Source organism: Oryx dammah, unplaced genomic scaffold (assembly GCF_014754425.2).
Source record: "Oryx dammah isolate SB20612 unplaced genomic scaffold, SCBI_Odam_1.1 HiC_scaffold_14, whole genome shotgun sequence".
NCBI classification, from domain to species: Eukaryota; Metazoa; Chordata; class Mammalia; order Artiodactyla; family Bovidae; genus Oryx; species Oryx dammah.
In genome coordinates this window covers 5,967,619-5,986,834 of record NW_024070198.1, presented here as the reverse complement: position 1 = coordinate 5,986,834, position 19,216 = coordinate 5,967,619, and the positions used below count along the sequence as shown (strand labels likewise).

At 40.6% G+C, this 19,216-nt stretch overlaps 2 protein-coding genes across 2 annotated transcripts; both read right to left on the bottom strand.

The window, feature by feature from the left end:
• Positions 1-5,864: 5,864 nt before the first annotated feature.
• On the bottom strand, positions 5,865-6,218 carry LOC120873768 (fatty acid-binding protein 5-like). Its single transcript, XM_040254671.1, has one exon. The coding sequence runs from the start codon at positions 6,191-6,193 to the stop codon at positions 5,897-5,899; it is 297 nt and encodes a 98-aa protein (XP_040110605.1). The 5' UTR covers positions 6,194-6,218; the 3' UTR covers positions 5,865-5,896.
• A 6,059-nt stretch (positions 6,219-12,277) lies between these two features.
• MBL2 (mannose binding lectin 2) lies at positions 12,278-18,941 on the bottom strand. Its single transcript, XM_040254670.1, has 5 exons — positions 18,860-18,941; positions 17,631-17,829; positions 17,117-17,233; positions 15,697-15,765; positions 12,278-14,678 (listed from the first exon to the last, which is right to left on the bottom strand). Exons 2-5 carry the CDS (start codon positions 17,818-17,820, stop codon positions 14,305-14,307), a joined length of 750 nt encoding a protein of 249 aa, XP_040110604.1. The 5' UTR covers positions 17,821-17,829; positions 18,860-18,941; the 3' UTR covers positions 12,278-14,304.
• Between the last annotated feature and the right edge of the window lie 275 nt (positions 18,942-19,216).

The window sequence follows — 19,216 nt, the reverse complement described above, 5'->3', positions numbered from 1 at the left end:
TCAACAGAGGCCACAGGACTGGAAAAGGTCAGTTTTCATTCCAATTCCAAAGAAAAGCAATGCCAAAGAATGCTCAAACTACCACACAATTGCACTCATCTCACACGCTAGTAAAGTAATGTTCAAAACTCTCTAAGCCAGACTTCAGCAATACCTGATCCATGAACTTCCAGATGTTCAAGCTGGTTTTAGAAAAGGCAGAGGAACCAGAGATCAAATTGCCAACATCTGCCGGATCATCAAGAAAGCAAGAGAGTTCCAGAAAAACATCTATTTCTGCTTTATTGACTATGCCAAAGCCTTTGACTGTGTGGATCACAATAAACTGTGGAAAATTCTGAAAGAGATGGGAATACCAGACCACCTGACCTGCCTTTTCAGAAACCTATATGCAGGTCAGGAAGCAACAGTTAGAAGTGGACATGGAACAACAGACTGGTTCCAAATAGGAAAAGGAGTACGTCAAGGCTGTATATTGTTACCTTGCTTATTTAACTTCTATGCAGAATGCATCATGAGAAACGCTGGGCTGGAAGAAGCACAGGCTGGAATCAAGATTGCCGGAAGAAATATCAATAGCCTCAGATATGCAGATGGCACCATCCTTATGGCAGAAAGTGAAGAGGAACTAAAAAGCTGCTTGATGAAAGTGAAAGAGGAGAGTGAAAAGTTGGCTTAAAGCTCAACATTCAGAAAACGAAGATCATGGCATCTGGTCCCATCACTTCATGGCAAATACATGGGGAAACAGTGGAACCAGTGTCAGACTTTATTTTTTTGGGCTCCAAAATCACTGCAACCATGAAATTAAAAGACGCTTACTCCTTGGAAGGAAGGTTATAACCAACCTAGATAGTATATTCAAAAGCAGAGACATTACTTTGCCAAAAAATGTCCGTCTTGTCAAGGCTATGGTTTTTCCTGTGGTCATGTATGAATGTGAGAGTTGGACTGTGAAGAAGGCAGAGTGCTGAAGAATTGATGCTTTTGAACTGTGGTGTTGGAGAATCCTCTTGAGAGTCCCTTAGACTGCAAGGAGATCCAACCAGTCCATTCAGAAGGAGATCAGCCCTGGGGATTCTTTGGAAGGAATGATGCTAAAGCTGAAACTCCAGTACTTTGGTCACCTCATGTGAAGAGTTGACTCATTGGAAAAGACTCTGATGCTGGGAGGGATTGGGGGCAGGAGGAGAAGGGGACGACAGAGGATGAGATGGCTGGATGGCATCACTACTTGATGGACGCGAGTCTGAGTGAACTCTGGGAGTTGGTGATGGACAGGGAGGCCCGGCGTGCTGCGATTCATGAGGTCGCAAAGAGTCGGACACAAATGAGCGACTGAACTGAACTGGGAACAAAATTACTCCACAGGTTTCTCTATGCATTTGAGCTTCTCAGAAATATACCACTTTCTGGAAAGTCCATTGCCATACTAGTTACTGTAGAAATTCACCCTAGTGGGTTCCATTTCCAGTCTGCTGTTCAAGTCAGTTCAGTGCAATGAAGCTCTTCTGCTGAGCTCATTTGAATGCTCAGCAAGGCTATGTCACGTTCACTCAGCGCCCATCTGTGCCTGTCCTTTCCATCATCCTGGTAATCAGCTGAAACAGTAACATCCAGAGACATGTTTCGGGCTTCCCTGGTGGTTCAGACAGTAAAGAATCTGCCTGCAATGCAGAAAACCTGGGTTTGATCCCTGGGTTGGGAAGATCCCCTCGAAGAGAGCATAGCAACCCACTCCAGTATCCTTGCCTGGAGAATCTCCATGGACAGAGGAGCCTAGTGGGCTACAGTCCATGGGGTCACAGAGTTGGACACGACTGAATGACTAAGCACAAGAGACATGTTTATATCATGCCATTTATTTTAAGTTTGATTTGCTCTTTCTTGTGAAACAGTCTAAGAATACACAAGTTTTTGAAATGATCCAATGTTGAGTACAAGGCTAACAGATTTCTTTCTTCTATTCTATGGAATTTGACCTTGGGTTAACGTTCTGGCCTGGAAAACTGATAAAAGTGGAAGGTCAGCTGGGTTACTGAGCAATACTGCATATGGTAAAAATGACCTCTCTTTGGGCCTCATAAGGTCCCAACAGACTTCCCAGGAGAATCAGGTAGGACTGACAAAGATTTCCTCCTAGGAACAAGGTCTGCTAAGCAGTGAGCAGGACAAGAGGGTAGAATGAACAAAAACTACCAGGTTGGGAGGCATAGCTTCAGACTTCCTGACGTGTGATGATTCCTACAACTCATATGTCCTCTCTGGAGGCCTCGAAGCTTTCCTGTGGAACTGTTGTCATAAGATATACTAGTTTATAAATGGCAATATGTCCTTTTTTTTTTTTTTAAAATATACTGGTTCCTAAATGGCAATAGGTCATTGCCAATAGGTCAGTGGCAATAGGTCTGCTATCCAGATGGCAAGCTGTGTTTCATCTCCTCTGTTACTCAAAATAAAGTCAGGGTCAAGTGTGGCTATGGAAGTACTGTAAGTTGAAGTATAGTTGAACTAAGATCCCCAGAGTGCACCTTGTACCCATCTATCTTTTATAAATATTTGTACATGTCATTAACATTTGGTGCAACTAAGATAAGACATTTCTTAAAAAGTAAATTGAATGTTTGAAACTGACATAAGAATGTTTGCTGTTGTTCGTCAATCATGTCCAACTCTTTACGACCCATGGACTACAGCATGCCAGGCATCCCTGTCCTTCTCTGTTTCCCAACGTTTGCTCAAACTCATGTCCATTGAATCGATGATGCCATCCAACCATCTTATCCTCTGTTACCCCCTTCTCATACCCTCAACCTTTCCCAGCATCAGGATCTTTTCCAGTGAATCAGCTCTTCACATCAGGTGGCAAAGTATTAGAGTTTTAGCATCAGGCCATTCAATGAATATTCAGGATTGGTTTCCTTTAGGATTCACTTGATCGATCTCCTTGCAGTCCAAGGGGCTCTCAAGAGTCTTCTTTAGCGTGACAATTTGAAAGCATCAATTCTTCGGGACTCAACCTTCTTTATGGGCCAACTCTCACATCTGTTTATGACTACTGGAAAAACCATAGCTTTAACTATAGGGAACTTTGTCAGCAAAGTAATGTCTCTGCTTTTTTTTTTTTTTAATTTATTTATTTTTAAGTGAAGGATAATTGCTTTACAGAAGTTTATTGTTTTCTGTCAAACCTCAACATGAATTGGCCATAGGTATACATATATGCCCTCCCTTTTGAACCTCCCTCCAACCTCCTTCCCCATTTCATCCCTCTAGGTTGATACAGAGACCCTGTTTGAGTTTCATGAGCCATATGGCAAATTCTCCTTGGCTAGCTATTTTACATATGGTGATGTAAGTTTCCATGTTACTCTTCCCATACATCTCACCCTCTCCTCCCCTTTCCCCATGTCCATAAGTCTGTTCTCTATGTCTGTTTCTTCACTGCTACCCTGTAAACAATGTCTCTGCTTTTTAATATGTTCTCTGGGTGTATCACAACTTTTCTTCCAAGAAGAAAGTCTCTTTTACTTTCATGGCTGCAGTCACCATGCACAGTGATTTTGGAGCCCAAGAAAATAAAGTCTGTCACTGTTTCCATTGTTTTCCCATCTATTTGCCATGAAGTGATGGGACCAGGTACCATGATGTTAGTTTTTTGAATGTTGAGTTTTTAGCCAACATCTCTTCTTTCACCTTCTCTTTAATTTTTTTAGTTTCTCTAAAGTCTCTTTAGTTTCTCTTAGCTTTCTGCCATTAGGGTAGTGTCATCTGCATATCTGAGGTTGTTGATATTTCTCCCAGGAATCTCGAGTCTAGCTTGTGATTCATCCAGTTTGACCTTTTGCATCGTGTACTCTGTATATAAGTTATATAAGCAAGGTGACAATATACAGCCTCGATGTACTCCTTTCCCAGTTACATAAGACTAATCACTGCAGATGGTGATTGCAGCCATGAAACTAAAAGACGCTTACTCCTTGGAAGGAAAGTTGTGACCAACTTAGGTAGCATATTCAAAAGCAGAGACATTACTTTGCCGACTAAGATCCGTCTAGTCAAGGCTATGTTTTTTCCAGTGGTCATGTATATGTGAGAGTTGGACTGTGAAGAAAGCTGAGTGCCAAAGAATTGATGCTTTTGAACTGTGGTGTTGGAGAAGACTCTTGAGAGTCCCTTGGACTGCAAGGAGATCCAACCAGTCCATCCTAAAGGAGATCAGTCCTGAGTGTTCATTGGAAGGACTGATGCTGAAGCTGAAACTCCAATACTTTGGCCATCTTATGCAAAGAGTTGACTCATTGGAAAAGACTCTGATGCTGGGAGGGATTGGGGACAGGAGGAGAAGGGAACGACAGAGGATGAGATGGCTGGATGGCATCACTGACTCTATGGACGTGAGTTTGAGTGAACTCCGGGAGTTGATGATGGACAGGGAGGCCTGGCATGCTGTGATTCATGGTGTCGCAAAGAGTCGGACACGACTGAGTGACTGAACTGATAACCATCATTAACAACTTTGGATTTCAAAATTTTAAGTTTATTAGAGTATTCTGTCTCATGTTGTATAAAGCTATGCATGCTAGCTTTGCAAATACAAAAAATGTTTTTATAAGGTTTACTGTTTTTTTTTTAATTGGAAGATAATTGCTTTACAATACTGTGTAGGTTTCTGCTATATATCAACAGGAATCAGCCACAGGTATACATATGTCCCCTCTCTCCTGAACCTCCTCTCATCTGCCTCCCCATTCTAGGTTGTCACAGAGCTCTGGGTTGAGTTCCCTGTGTCACATAGCAAATTTCCACCTGCTGTCTATTTTACATTGGTAGTGTGTATGTTTCTATGCTGCCCTCTTAACTTGCCCCACCCTCTCTTCCCCCATTATGTCAAGTGTGTTCTCTATGTTTGCGTCTTCGTTGCTACCCTGGAAATAGGTTCATCAGTATCATCTTTCTCGATTCCAATATTTGGAATACAACATTTTTCTTTCTCTTTATTATTTCACTCTGTGTAGCATGCTCTAGGTTCACCCACCTCAGGGGAAGATCCCCTGGAGAAAGGAAAGGGCACCCACTCCAGTATTCTAGCCTGGAGAATTCCATAGACTGCATAGTCCATGGGGTCACAAAGAGTCAGACATGACCGAGCAAGCTTCACTTTCACCCACCTCACTAGGACTGATTCAAATGCATTCTTTTTATGGCTGAGTAATATTCCATTGTATATATGTACCACGATTTCTGTATCCTTTCATCTGTCGATGAACATCTAAGCTGCTTCTATGTCCTAGCTATTGTAAAAAGTGCTGCAACGAACATTGGGGTACATATGTCTCTTTTAATTATGGTTTTCTCAGGGTATATGCACCTTAGTGGGATTGTTGGGTCATGTGGTAGTTTTATTCTTAGTTTTTTAAGGAGTCTCTATACTGTTCTCCATAGTGGCTGTATCAATTTACATTCCTACCAACAGGCAAGAGCATTCTCTTTTCTATACATCCTCTCTAGCATTTATTACTCTTGATCTCAAGTTGTTATTGCTATGGAGGCAAGTACCACCATTTGACCCACTGGAATTATTGATATGTCAGAGTTAGTTAGAAACCATCATATCGTCATACTCCTTTCATTCCTGGTAATGAATCCTGGTAGAAAAACATGAATCCATCTGATACAGAATGCCATTAAAGCTGAGTCAAGAAACAAACAAACAAACATTATTTTTGATGAAATTACTCCTTTAAACTCTTGTATGTATTTGTTTTCCATGTAGGATTTGTATTGAAACAAAATCATTTTAGTTTTGATAAGTGTTAAAGTAATTAAACAAGGAGGGTGTCCGACTGGGATGGCTCTGGCAGCCTATGTAAGCAAACTGAAACTGATGGAATTTTTACTCTACTTTTTCATAGACCCGAATACAGGTAACATTGTTCATGATGCATACCACCAATAATTTCCCATCTTCCAGTTTTCTTGTTATTGTGCTTTCCTTTCCATCCCATTCCTGATGTTGAACCAATGCGCCATCTGTAAAGCTGCAGACAGTCTGAGTCTTTCTGCCATCAGCTGTGGTCTCTTCAAACTTCTCTACCAGTTTACAGGAAAACTGTGTTGTTTTCAAAGTGCTCTCAGTTTTTATGCTGAGGTTTTTGCCATCAGAAGTGATGATACCGTCTGGTTTGGCCATTGCACCCACTTTTCACAGAGCCATCACCAAAGTAACTAAACAAGGAGGGTATCAGACTGGGATGGCCCTGGCAGCCTATGTAAGCAAACTGAAACTTAAGGTCACTGCACTTGAACCTGAGAAAACAAAGCTTAAAAACAACCAGTAACAAATAGCCAACTAGGCTTTCCCAAATAAGGCAACTTCTCAGGCTATAGCCAATCAAATAATTTGTTTGCTTTGTTTCTACATGTTCTCTACAAAAAAATACACAAAACTTTCCCTTATCTTCTGTCAACTGAGCATTCCTAACTACTTTCAGTATGGTGCCACCCTATTCAAATCAGTGTTTGCTCTTATAAAATTTAATTTGTCTCAGTTTACTTTTAATAGTTCAAACATCCAATGCTCTATTTTAGTCATATATAAGATGCTCCAGGCCCTGCTTGCATACTGACAATATCAGCATGCCCATCACCCAGAAGGGAGGATACCTTAATGTTCACATTTTCAGAACCTGGATGCAAGCTCTGGCTTGTACTGAACAGTCTGGCCTGGCCCTGCTGCTACTGGAATATCTTGGTGATTTCATTCTAAAATAGCTCTTCTAATTTTGCTGCTTCAGAAACAGAAAAGGAAGCTCAATGTAATGGAAGAAGTTTAATTGGAAAATTTTTCTGCCAAATGTAGCAAGAGATGTGTGTCTGTCTGTATATGTATGTGTGTGTATGTATGTATGTGTAGACACACATTTGTATCCATTTTCAGCATCCACCTTACAAGTTACCTCTTCATTAAAGAGTATGATGTGTTCATTCTTTTATTCTTCCCATGGCCATTCTATAGCTGAGAACTCAGATGAAGACCACAGCAGGAATGGAGACAGGAATGGAGAGGCTGGCCAAGCTGCTGGGTTAACAAAAGTGCAGAAAGAAACCATTCTTGGCAGGGAAGGAGGATCAAAATCAAAATATTGCCAACTTAAGAGGAAAACAAACTGTCCATGCTAATACGGGTGATGAAGATGCTATTTTTGAAGACCTAGAACTTAGCATATGCATAAGCAGGTAAGAGGGTAAGGGACCATTATCAAGAAGGCCACATTTTAAGGCAAATATGAGTGAACCAAAATTGTAAACGACACAGAAAAGAATCATCTGGCTGAAGGCCTACAGGAATGAGAGAATTCCAGTGCTCACAAGCTCAAGGCTTCCTCCCCTCATCTCTCTAGGACAAGGTGACCTCCTGGCTCCTGGGAGAAGAGGGATTGTAGGGTGCCTTGAGCTCACAGGCAACCTTCAAAGGGGATCAATGCTGCTGGTGGCCACTGTGTAGAAACAACACAGGGACAAGCGCCACGTGCTATTCACAGTTCTGTGGTTTTTCACTCAGTCCTGCCTGAGGAAAACCTCCCGTGCATAGGTATACTATAACACAAGCCAGAGCACTTAAAAGAAAATATCTTCTCAAATTTCTTGAGTCCAGAAGGCTGAAATCAAGGTGTCTACAGGGCTATAGTCTCTTCAGAGGCTCTAGTGAAGAATGTGTTCCATGAATCTTCTAGCTTCTGTTGGTTTCAGGCATTCATTGGTCTGTGGCTACAGATTTTAATCTCTGTCTCTGTGGACACATTGCTTTTTCCTCTTCTGTGTGTCTACCTACCAACTCCCCCTGTTTCTCTCATATAAGGATACATGTGATTATACCTAGGGCCTACCCTGAAAGCACAGGGTGATCGCCTCCTCAAGAGTTTTCTCTTAATCACCTTGTATAAGAGGCTCTAGTCACTCTTTTGCCACAAAAGGTAACATTCTCAGGTTCTAGGGATTAGGACAAGGATATACCTTTGAGGGCCATAAATCAGCCCACTGCAGTACTTATCACATCAAACTGTCCACCCGGAGGGACCCAAACTGAAATTTCCCATTCAGACATAGGAGCCCTGAGGGCTGGCCTGAGAAAGTTCACGCTTAAGACAAACATTAGCTATCTTGACCCTTCTGATGCATTTGCGACTCAAAGACTGTGAGATGGGACCACACACAGTTTATGTCCTTCTATAACCAATCTTCACATATGTTTCTCTACCCTGTTCAGTATGAATCAGGATTCTTTTCAAATATTATGCAATAAAACTTTAAAAAGAGAGAGGGAGATACAGGAAAGAGAAAGGGAAAGAGATATAGAAAAAGTGTAAGCAGAACGCAATATGACAGAAAAGAACATTTCTGATGCCAGAGAATGCAAATTATCTGAGGCTTTGATAACTCAAAGCTGTAAGAAAGCAGATTTGGGGAGATCCAAGCTTGCAGGTCCTCCCCAAGGGCTCCAGAAGCATAGGCTGCAGCAGCCTCCCCAGCAGCTGTAAGAACTCGGGTCTCTGAGAATAATTGTCTTACATCTTTTCTTCCCCATAGAACCCTGCACACTTATTTGAAATCTCCTGATCTCAAATTTCTCTTTCCAGTGCTGCAATTCATGGGGTCGCAAAGATTCAGACACGACTGAGCGACTGAACTGAACTGATTTGCATTTGCGTTCTATTTTTGTATTTTTCTGTTTCTGCCTTTAGTTGCTGCTTCCATGTGGAATTCTTTCACAGCGATGGTATGGCTTGTGACCTTTTTATATGTCTTTCCAACTTCTCAAAGCATGAAATTGTGGAGCATGTGTAGGGACACAGTTTGGAGTGTCAGAAGTCCTGACTTGCAAGGGTTGGAGGAGCCATGTCCTCTTAAAGTGCTCTAGGCTGGGTTGCTGAAGGACTCGGGCTCCACAAGATGTCAGTGACACCTTTCTGGCTCAGTCTGAGCAGAATCAGAAAATGAAAAATGAGATCAGGAAAAGTTAAAATTTTCAGTCTTGAATTACTACAGGGGGTTGGGGACTTCATCTTTAGACTGTTTTGTGAATTCAGTTCTCTGAAGGATATAAGAAAAGTGATTTATTTTACACTTGTGTAGCTTTCTTGGCTTTTGTTTTGAGAATGGGGGTTTGGCTTTCAAACCCTTTACATGTTGGAGCTAAAACAGGAAGTATTATTTTTATATTATCCAAATATTATCTTTCCTGTAAACATAGTAAAGAAAGAAGCAGTGGGCAGAATAGATAGTCACAGCAGCCCTCTCAGATGTATTCTCAATAAAATTTTTCTAAAGACTAGATTCAGAAATTAGGTGGATAATAAGGCTTCTGCTTCTGGGTAAAATGGAGTAGGTTACAGAAAGCCATGGCTTCCACTATAGTAATTAGAAAAGCCAGAAAAAGTTAATCAAGATTATATTTTAATCCTATCAGAGTACTGTAGACCACTGAAAACAAGGTAAACTGAATTCTATTAACACATTATAAATAATGCTTCCAATATCTAGTTACTGATAAATATTTGTTCCTTTGGGGGACATTGCCAATTCTGGGGTTAAGACTGACCTCAGTGCAGCAGAGGAAATATGCTAGAGAGAGAAAAAAAAACTGGCAAAATATTTAGAGTCACTAGGGATGGTGTGACAAATGGAAAATTGAAGTCTTTCACATGGAAAGAACTGAAGTGATAGTTCTTCACAGTATCCTGAGTGGAAGAACAGCATGAAGGTATAACAATCTCTGGAGAGTGTACACCTAAAATATTAACTGTCCATTCAGCAATGACAAGAGTAATTTATTGTGGAGTTTATGCATATGTAACAACAGAAAGATATAAAGCAGGAGGAGAACAAGTGGAGTGAAACTCTAGTGAGATTTGTGCATTGCTTGGGAAGGAGTCAAGTATTAGCTTACGGTGCAAAATAATAAGGCAATAATGATGTGTGTGATAATCCACAGGAAAATCACCAAAAGAATAGTGTTCAAGTGTCTGACTAAATATCAAAAAGATAACATGGAAATAAATATGATTAATCCAAAATAAGGCAGGAAAGAAGGAATAAGTAAAAGAGAATGGAATTGATTTAAAAAATTAAAAAGCTATATTTGAACCAGAAGTCTAACTCAAGAACACATAGCTGTTAAATGATAGAGCTGTAAATCCAATGTAGATTGTCACATTAGATATTCAAAAGAGCCAAACATATGCTAATAAAAGAGAAATATTCTAAATATAAGGACAGAAGTAGGTAAATGTAACATGATGGGAAGGCATATATAATGAGAGTACTATATGAAAAAAGCTGATGAGGACCCTTTCATTAAAATAACATTGCTAGGAATAAAGAGGATATTTCAAAATGAAAAGAGGAATAAGGACATAAAAGAATAGTGATCCTAAATTTTTAGGTGACTATTAATATGGTTTCAATATAGAGAGAACAAGAAATGGCAGAAATAAATGAGAAACAAATACACAATCATACTTGGATATTTTAACGTACATTTTTTGGAAACTGATCTTAAATGGCCACATTTAGTAAGATGTTATAAACATCAAGCTTAACATCCTGGCCTGATGTTATACCTATCAGCTAAAGAAACCACATGATTTAACATGTACATAATACACGTACCATTCAGTTCAGTTCAATTCAGTCGCTCAGTCGTGTCTGACTTTTTGCGACCCCATGAACCACAGCACGCAAGGCCTCCCTGTCCATCACCAACTCCTGGAGTCCACCCAAATTCACGTCCATAGAGTCTGTGATGCCATCTAGCCATCTCATCCTCTGTCGTCCCCTTTTCCTCCTGCCCTCAATCTTTCCCAGCATCAGGGTCTTTTCAAATGAGTCAACTCTTCACATCAGGTGGCCAAAGTATTGGAGTTTCAGCTTCAACTTCAGTCCTTCCAATGAATGCCCAGAACTGATCTCCTTTAGAATGGACTCGTTGGATTTCCTTGCAGTCCAAGGGACTCTCAAGAGTCTTCTCCAACACCACAGTTCAAAAGCATCAATTCTTCTGCACTCAGCTTTCTTTATAGTCCAACTGTCACATCCATACATGACCACTGGAAAACCATAACCTTGACTAGATGGGCCTTTCTGGACAAAGTAATGTCTCTGCTTTTCAATATGCTGTCTAGGTTGGTCATAACTTTCCTCCCAAGGAGTAAGCATCTTTTAATTTCATGGCTGCAATCACCATCTGCAGTGATTTTGGAGCCCATAAAAATAAAGTCAGCCACTGTTTCCACTGTTTCCCCATCTATTTCCCATAAAGTAATGGGACCACATGCCATGATCTTAGTTTTCTGAATGTTGAGCTTTAAGCCAACTTTTTCATTCTCCTCTTTCACTTTCATCAAGAAGCTCTTTAGTTCTTCTTCACTTTCTGCCATAAGAGTGGTGTCATCTGCATATCTGAGGTTATTGATATTTCTCCCGGCAATCTTGATTCCAGCTTGTGCTTCTTCCAGCCCAGCATTTCTCATAATGTACTCTGTGTATAAGTTAAATAAGCAGGGTGACAATATACAGCCTTGACGTACTCCTTTTCCTACTTGGAACCAGTCTGTTGTTCCATGTCCAGTTCTAACTGTTGCTTCCTGACCTGCATATAGGCTTTTCAAGAGGCAGTTCAGGTGGTCTGGTATTCCTATCTCTCTCAGAATTTTCCACAGTTTATTGTGATCCACACAGTGAAAGTTTTGGCATAGTCAATAAAACAGAAACACATGTTTTTCTGGAACTCTCTTGCTTTTTCAATGATCCAGCGGATATCGGCAATTTGATCTCTGGTTCCTCTGCCTTTTCTAAAACCAGCTTGAACATCTGTAAGTTCAGGGTTCATGTACTGCTGAAGCCTGGCTTGGAGAATTTTAATCAACACTTTACTAGAGTGTGAGATGAGTACAATTGTGCAGTAGTTTGAGCATTCTTCGGCATTGCCTTTCTTTGGGATTGGAATGAAAACTGACCTTTTCCAGTCCTGTGGCCACTGCTGAGTTTTCCAAATTTGCTGGCCTATTGAGTGCAGCACTTTCACAGCATCATGTTTCAGGATTTGAAATAGCTTAACTGGAATGCCATCACCTCCACTCGCTTTGTTCGTAGTGATGCTTTCTAAGGCCCACTTGACTTCACATTCCAGGATGTCTGGCTCTAGGTGAGTGATCACACTATCGTGATTATCTGGGTCATATTTAACCACAAATTGTGCAATAAAAGCAAGTCTTAGCAAATTTTAAAGGACTGAATTTATTCAAAGTATGTTTCTGGCCACAGCAGAATAAAACTGTAAATCATTTACACGAAGGTAACTTTAAAACTACCAAGTATCTTGGAATTAAACAGCACACTTTTAAATTAATTTATAAATAAGCCATGAGTCAAAGAAGAAATTACAATGAAAATTATAAAGTATGTTGAACTGAATGATGTGACAAACGCTGTATATCAAAATCCATGGAATACAGCTAAAACAAACTTAGTGGAAAATTTATAACTTTAAATGAATATATTAGAAAAGAAGAAACATAGAAAATTAATTGTCAATGTTAAACAGTTAATTTAGAAAAGAGAAGGACATATTTGATATGAGGAGAGATCACAGGAAATGTAAAGCTATGGACAAATATGAAGGAAATTGATCATAGAGGTTAATAGAGAAAAGCAATATTAAAAAATATAGCTTTTGAAAAATATTAATAAAATTAACAAATTACCTCCCATCAAGACTTACTAAGAAAAAAAGAAAGTACAAATAACCGTGAAAAATACAATGGAGACATCACTGCAGATCCTACTTACTTTGAAAACAAATAGGGAAATTTGGGGAACAATGTTATGCCTACGCAGTCAGCAATTCAGATGAAATACACAAATTAACTGAAAAAGCACAATTTGCCAAAACTGCCCAAGAGACATAGAAATCATAAATAGATCTAAATCTTAAGAAAATAAAATCTGAAATTAAAAACTCACAGAAAGGGCCAAAGTTAAAAGGACTAAAAATGTTAACTCTTTTACAAATATGCAGGGCAACCAGAACTGACACACCTTGTTGGTAGGAGTGTAAATTCATATGATCATTTTGCAAAACTGGCAGGATGTACTGAAGTTACTTACACAAAGCTTACTCCATGAGCCGCCAGTTCTACTTCTTGTTAGATAGCCAAGAGAAACTAATGCATATCTACCAAAAGACAAATACAGAAATATCCATCAGGTTTTTCTCTTGACAGAAACTGGAAGCAGTCCAATTGTCCATTAGCAATATAATGAATACTCTGAGATACATTCATATAGTGGAATCTTACATGACAGTGAAAATGAAAACTCTACTTCTACATGTTAACAGCAGGAATGAGTCTTACAGACTTAATTTTGAATGAAAAACAGCAAGACATAAAACTGTATATATAGTCTGATTCCATCTATCTGAAGTTTATACACTTCATTCCACTTATGTGAAATATCATACACAAAATTAAAGTATGATAATAGAGCTCAGAATAGTATTTACCTTTGGGGTTGTCAACTAGAAGGGGCTATGAAGGGGCTTTTAAGATGCTAGAAATGTTCTGTATCTTGATTTGGAAGGTAGTTATATAGGTGCATATTTAGGTGAGAATTCATTAATCGATTCATTTGATATTTTTGCTATTTACATAGTGTAGTAATTCCTTAAAAAGAAAATAAAATATAGTTTAGAAAGAAAGCAACAAAATAGATAATACCTGAGGCTGACAGAAAAGCTATGGAAATTAGGCTGGAAAGATGTCATTAAGGTTAGCCCTCAACCCAAGGAGAAAGAAAGGTTCAATAGAACATAGGTGTTTAGAGTAAATATAAAAATAAATCCATTTTATTCTTTTTACCTTAGATAACTCTCAAACAAAAATGAACAGCCTAATTAAATTAGATACTTAATGTGTAATCTTACCTATAATGTCTGACTCACAGTAAACATTGTTAAATATGTTATTAGTACTCCTACTATTACTGCTGTTGCTACTATTACTACTATTTTGTCGTTACTGAAGTGATTATTATTCGTGATTGGATCTGCACCACTATAAGCCTCTTCATGCTTTTCACTTCCACATCTCGTCATTCTCAATGCATTCTTCTCATTGTCTCTGTTTCCCCACAAAAGAGCAACTCAGTGCAGGGTGTGTGAAATGGACATAGATTTATCCTCCAGACCAGGTTCTGGGCCCATGCGATGAGCCACGGGACAGGAGGACTTGAGGCTCAGCCCCCTCAGGTAGAGAATTCGCAGACGGTCAAAAAGGAGGCGGAGCAAGCGATGTCATTCCACGTGCCGTCCGACAGGAGGGTCACGCAGTGCTCCCCAGGAGAAGCATTGTTAGGCTCGCCGGCATTCCAGTTTTGGTAGGTCACCCTCCTCCCTGTCAGATCCATAAATTGGCCTTCAGTCTCCTGATCTGTGATGCCCAGGAAGGCCTCTGCAGTGACGAAATCCTGGAGGGCCCTGTTTTCTTCAGCATTCATAGGGGTGGCCACACGGCCCTGGAACTGTGCACACAGAGTCCTCACTTCATTAAAAGGCATCTTTTTACCATTGGTAAAAAATACCTTCTTCCCAACTCTTTTGCCCAGAGAGAAGATTAGCCCTAAAATGAGAAAATATAGGTGACACGGTTTGTCTCTAAGTCCAGCCCAAGATATTTTTCTGGATGAAAGTTTCTATAGTACAGATGCCACATAAAATATGGTATGCCCAGTTACATTTGAATCATAGAAAAGCAGTGGATTTTTAAAAATTCTAGTATAAAGATCTCATATGCAGTTTTTAGGACATATATATACTAAAAAAAAAAAAAAAAATTGCTGTTGTTTACCTGAAATTCAGATTTAACTCAGTAACCTTTTTTTTTTGTTAAATCTGGCAGCCCTAATCTGAACAGATGGACTGGAGCAAAGGCCTTTGTCTCTTTGGACCATATTCTAGAATACACATAATTTGGAATTCTAAGTTTTACCCCAATATTAACATAAATAAATGTAAATTTCTTAGAATATTTGTCCCAGGGCAAGTAACAGGTTAAGCCCCATTGCCAGTTCTCAGCACCAGCATAACAAAGGGAAAGAGGTGTTGGTCCCATTTTCAGTGACCTGTATGTACACTGTAACATAAAGAAGCAGAATCAGGGTCTCTGGTATTAGCATGCATGGATGCTCATTTGGTCAGTCGTGTCTGACTCTTTGAGGCCCCATGGATAGCAACCCTCCGGGCTCCTCTGTCCACGGAATTTTCCAGGCAAGAATACTGAAGTGGGCTGCCATTTCCTACTCCAGGGGACCTTCCCGACCCAGGGATCAAACCTGCGTCTCCTGCATCGCCTGCGTTGGCGCCTGGGTGCCAACTGGCACTGAGCCACCTGGGTAGCCCTCTCTGGCATCAGACTGACTTCAGTTTATAAGTTGCTCTGCTACTCATTAGTTCTATGCTTTTGAGCAAATTATGTACTTTTTGTTTGCCTTCATTTCTACCAAAAGTTGTTGTGAAGATCTCATGAAATCAGAATATGAATAGACACTTATCCAGGTACTAGAAAATTAAATATATTCAATAAATGTTGTCTTTCACTTTACCAAACTTCAAGCTGCCTGAAAAGAGAGAAGGCTTACAGTTTTTGATCTGGTTCAATTCAGATCGTAGAGCTGCTCTTTCTGAAGTAGTCAGTCTAATATAGTCACCTAGAAAATTAAGTGAAAGAGTGTTGTTAAGAAGTTATCTTAGAACTATAAGGGGGTAGGGTACCTTTTAAAACTAAAAAAAAAAAAAATTAAATTAAAAGTTTATTTTATATTGATATTTGCTCTTTGAAAAAAAATGAAAAATATCAAGAAGCAAAAAGGAGGAAAATTGTCTTTATTTCCATCTAACCCAAAACATGACTCTTCCTCTGTTGAATGTATGTAAAGATGCTTTATAGATACATACATTCCCACACACACGTGCACATACACACACTCCCTGTTGATCTGGTAATAGCATTATAGTTCTCCACATGCCAAGCTACCCACTAATTGTTTTATTTCTCCAAACGAATAGCTCTAACATGGACAAAATCGTGGAATAAATTAATTGAAGAATTATTGTGAGCTGGTGAATATTGACTATAAAGTCTACAGAGTCTCATATTTGGAGATGTCTTGTTTTTGTTCATTTTGTTGTTTGTTTTTCCCTGAGTTTGTCCTGTTAATCAGTAAACTAGGATTTCTGTGAGTTGTCCATTATCCATGGGGGAGGGCATGAGACAAGCTATGTGTAGCTGATGGCAAAAATGACCTCGATACGACACAGCTTCTCTTAGGAAATGGAGTCTATTCCCCACTCCTTGAATCTGAGCTGGCCTTGTGACTTGTGTTGATCAATACAATGTGGCAGAAGCAATAGTGTATGTATCCCAAGCCTTAAGGAGGCCTTAAACCTTCCGCTCTTCCTTTTCCTGTGAATCCTGTAATCACTTCTGCGTGATTAAGGCCAGGTGAGTTAACTGGAGGATGAGAGACCCATGGCTCAGTCACCTTCATCACTCCAGCTGATGGGTGCACAATAGCCAACGTGTAAGTGAGACCATTGGCCACCAGTTGACACATGAGTAAGTCCAGCTGAGACCAGCAAAGAAATTATTTGATTCACAGAATTTTGATTTAAATAAATGGCTGTGTGTTGTTTCTCATGAAGTAAGAGATAATTGACATACCATGTATCTACCACTCTTGTGAAAATAGGCATAATAAGCCCAACACATATATTCTCCCTTTTGGACCAAATTGTTTCAGCTGAAGGATAGCCAGGGCTCAGATCCTCCAGCAGGCATCTCGCAAGGGTTTGGCTCCGAACAGTTTGTGACTCTGTATTCAGGAATTGATAGGAATGCCTGAGGCTCTCAGTAACCTACAGAAGCTGGAGGCTGCTTAGGCAGGAAGCAGAGTTGGGCATCTCCCCAGGAAGCAGCAGAAGGGGCATGTCCCACATGACACTTGAGCCCACAGACCCCAGGGGACGTCAGCCTGGACCTTGCTAAAGTAAACTCCTTACCCATATTTTCTGCAGGGTCTCCCTTTTGGCCTGGTGGTCCTGGTATCCCAGGGACCCCTGGCGTTCCTTGAGGCCCCATCTTTCCAGGAGGGCCCTGCGAGCCTCTGAGTCCTTGACCTGTTGGAGGAAAAAGGAAACATGACTCAATATTTGTGTTCCTTTTCTATTTCTCAAAAAAAATATGATGCCCAATCCCTTCCCAGGGGAAAGGAGACACTGAGCTAGGGCTAACTTTTCTGAGCTGCTGTTTGTAAGGACCATAGAAGAAAAGCCTCCTATGTCCCATGGGATGGTCTGCCGTGAGGGTCAACTCCTTGAGCCTGCAGGACCACCAAGTGTTAGCAGTTCCTGTGTGAGAGTCTGGGATGCCAGAATCAGAGCTGTATCTCTGCTTCAAATGATAATATGTAGTTGAGAGTAATAGAAGTGGCCTGAATACATTACCCTCATCCCAATCCGGATAGTTTCCTTTGGGCGATAAAGAGTCGCAGAGAAAGAACAGCCCAAACCATACCTGGTTCTCCCTTCTCTCCCTTGGCACCATCACGCCCATCTTTGCCTGGGAGGCCATTGATGCCTGGAGGACCACAGGCAATCACGGGGCAGGTCTTCTGGATATTCTCACAGTTCTCTGTCTCTCTGTCCACACAAGATGCTGTCACCACAGTCAGGAGAAGAAAAGGAAGTGATGTAAACAGCGACATGGTCCTCACCTTGGTGTAAGAAAAGTCAAGGAAGATTATCTCATCTTGTTCTCTTTATCTACACATATTTAATGAGCTTATAACCTATTCTGGGCACATGTGATGTAGAGATGGATAATCCATTCCTGCCCTCCAAACTGGGAATTTGGAAATATATTAATAAATCCTTCAGTGATACTGGTTAATTAATACTTCAACAAAGGTAGACATAAATAACTGCATTGTTGAGAGGAAGGAGTCACCGATGCCTGTCCTCTGGCGTTACTGCAGAAATCTCTGATTATGTTCTCTGTGTCCTTTGCAAGAGCAAATAGGCATACTCATGGCCAGAGACTCATGCCTGCTGGCTTAGAGAGTAATCATGAATGGAGACCTGGCTTGCTCTTGTACTTCTCCCACTTGGGCCCTACGGCCACCTGCATCCCATCCTTATATCTGGACAGTCCTTTGCCCTCAGTGCCAGATAACCGACATCTACTCAGTGGCAGGCACTAAGCTGCAAGCTAATGATCCAGAGAGGAAGAGTCCCTGCTAGTTACTAACCCAGCCACAATTAACTTGAGTTTGCTTTCTCTTGATGTTTATTTCTCACTACAAGAAAGACTTGCCAGGGGGAGAATTTTCTCTGGAAATTTTTCACTCTCTTAGCCCAGGCAGGATGCTCGATCCCTCTCTATTTCCTGACAGGTATTCTGCGTGTCCTATGTGTCAAGATCACTGGCAATATTCCTTGAATACCCTTCTCATTTTTCAGTCCTAACATTTCATCTGATCTTCAAAGTTCTTTTCTAGATGTCCCTCCCCAAGGAAACCTCAGCATCCCAGGATCCAAGGTCTTGGCTCTCTTTGAAAACAAAGGTACAATCTCATTTGCAAATGTTTAGGTGAATCCAGGAAAGTTCCAGATGCCCCAGCATAAGCAGAGAAGGAGACACTCCAGCATGGATTCTACTTGCCCTCTCCCTACCTCCCTCCAAGATCAAGTCCAAGCCCTAACTATATGACCCAGGACCCCAGATCCATTTACCAAAGTACTCACCAGGGCTTCTGCAGATCAGGGATATAGTCAGAAGGAAACTGGCCCTCCAGCAGGGTGCTGGCAGATGCCTTAGGGTAAGCGATGAGGCTGGGCTTGGTAATACAAGGTCCAATCAGCCTGGTGGACAGGGACAACACAGGGCTGCCTGGCCTTCAACCCCAGATTAACAAATAAATCTTCTTTGGGGAATTTCCCAGGGCTTCTGGCACAGTGCTGGGTGGCAGTTCTCTTCGATACTGCACAATCCCCACTTCAGATTGTCAGTATTTGACAGTTCTCATTTCTGGGCCAGCATGAGTTGGTTCACATGGTTAATTGTGTTCAAGATTCATGTCTTCAGCAGAGAAACATAAAGAT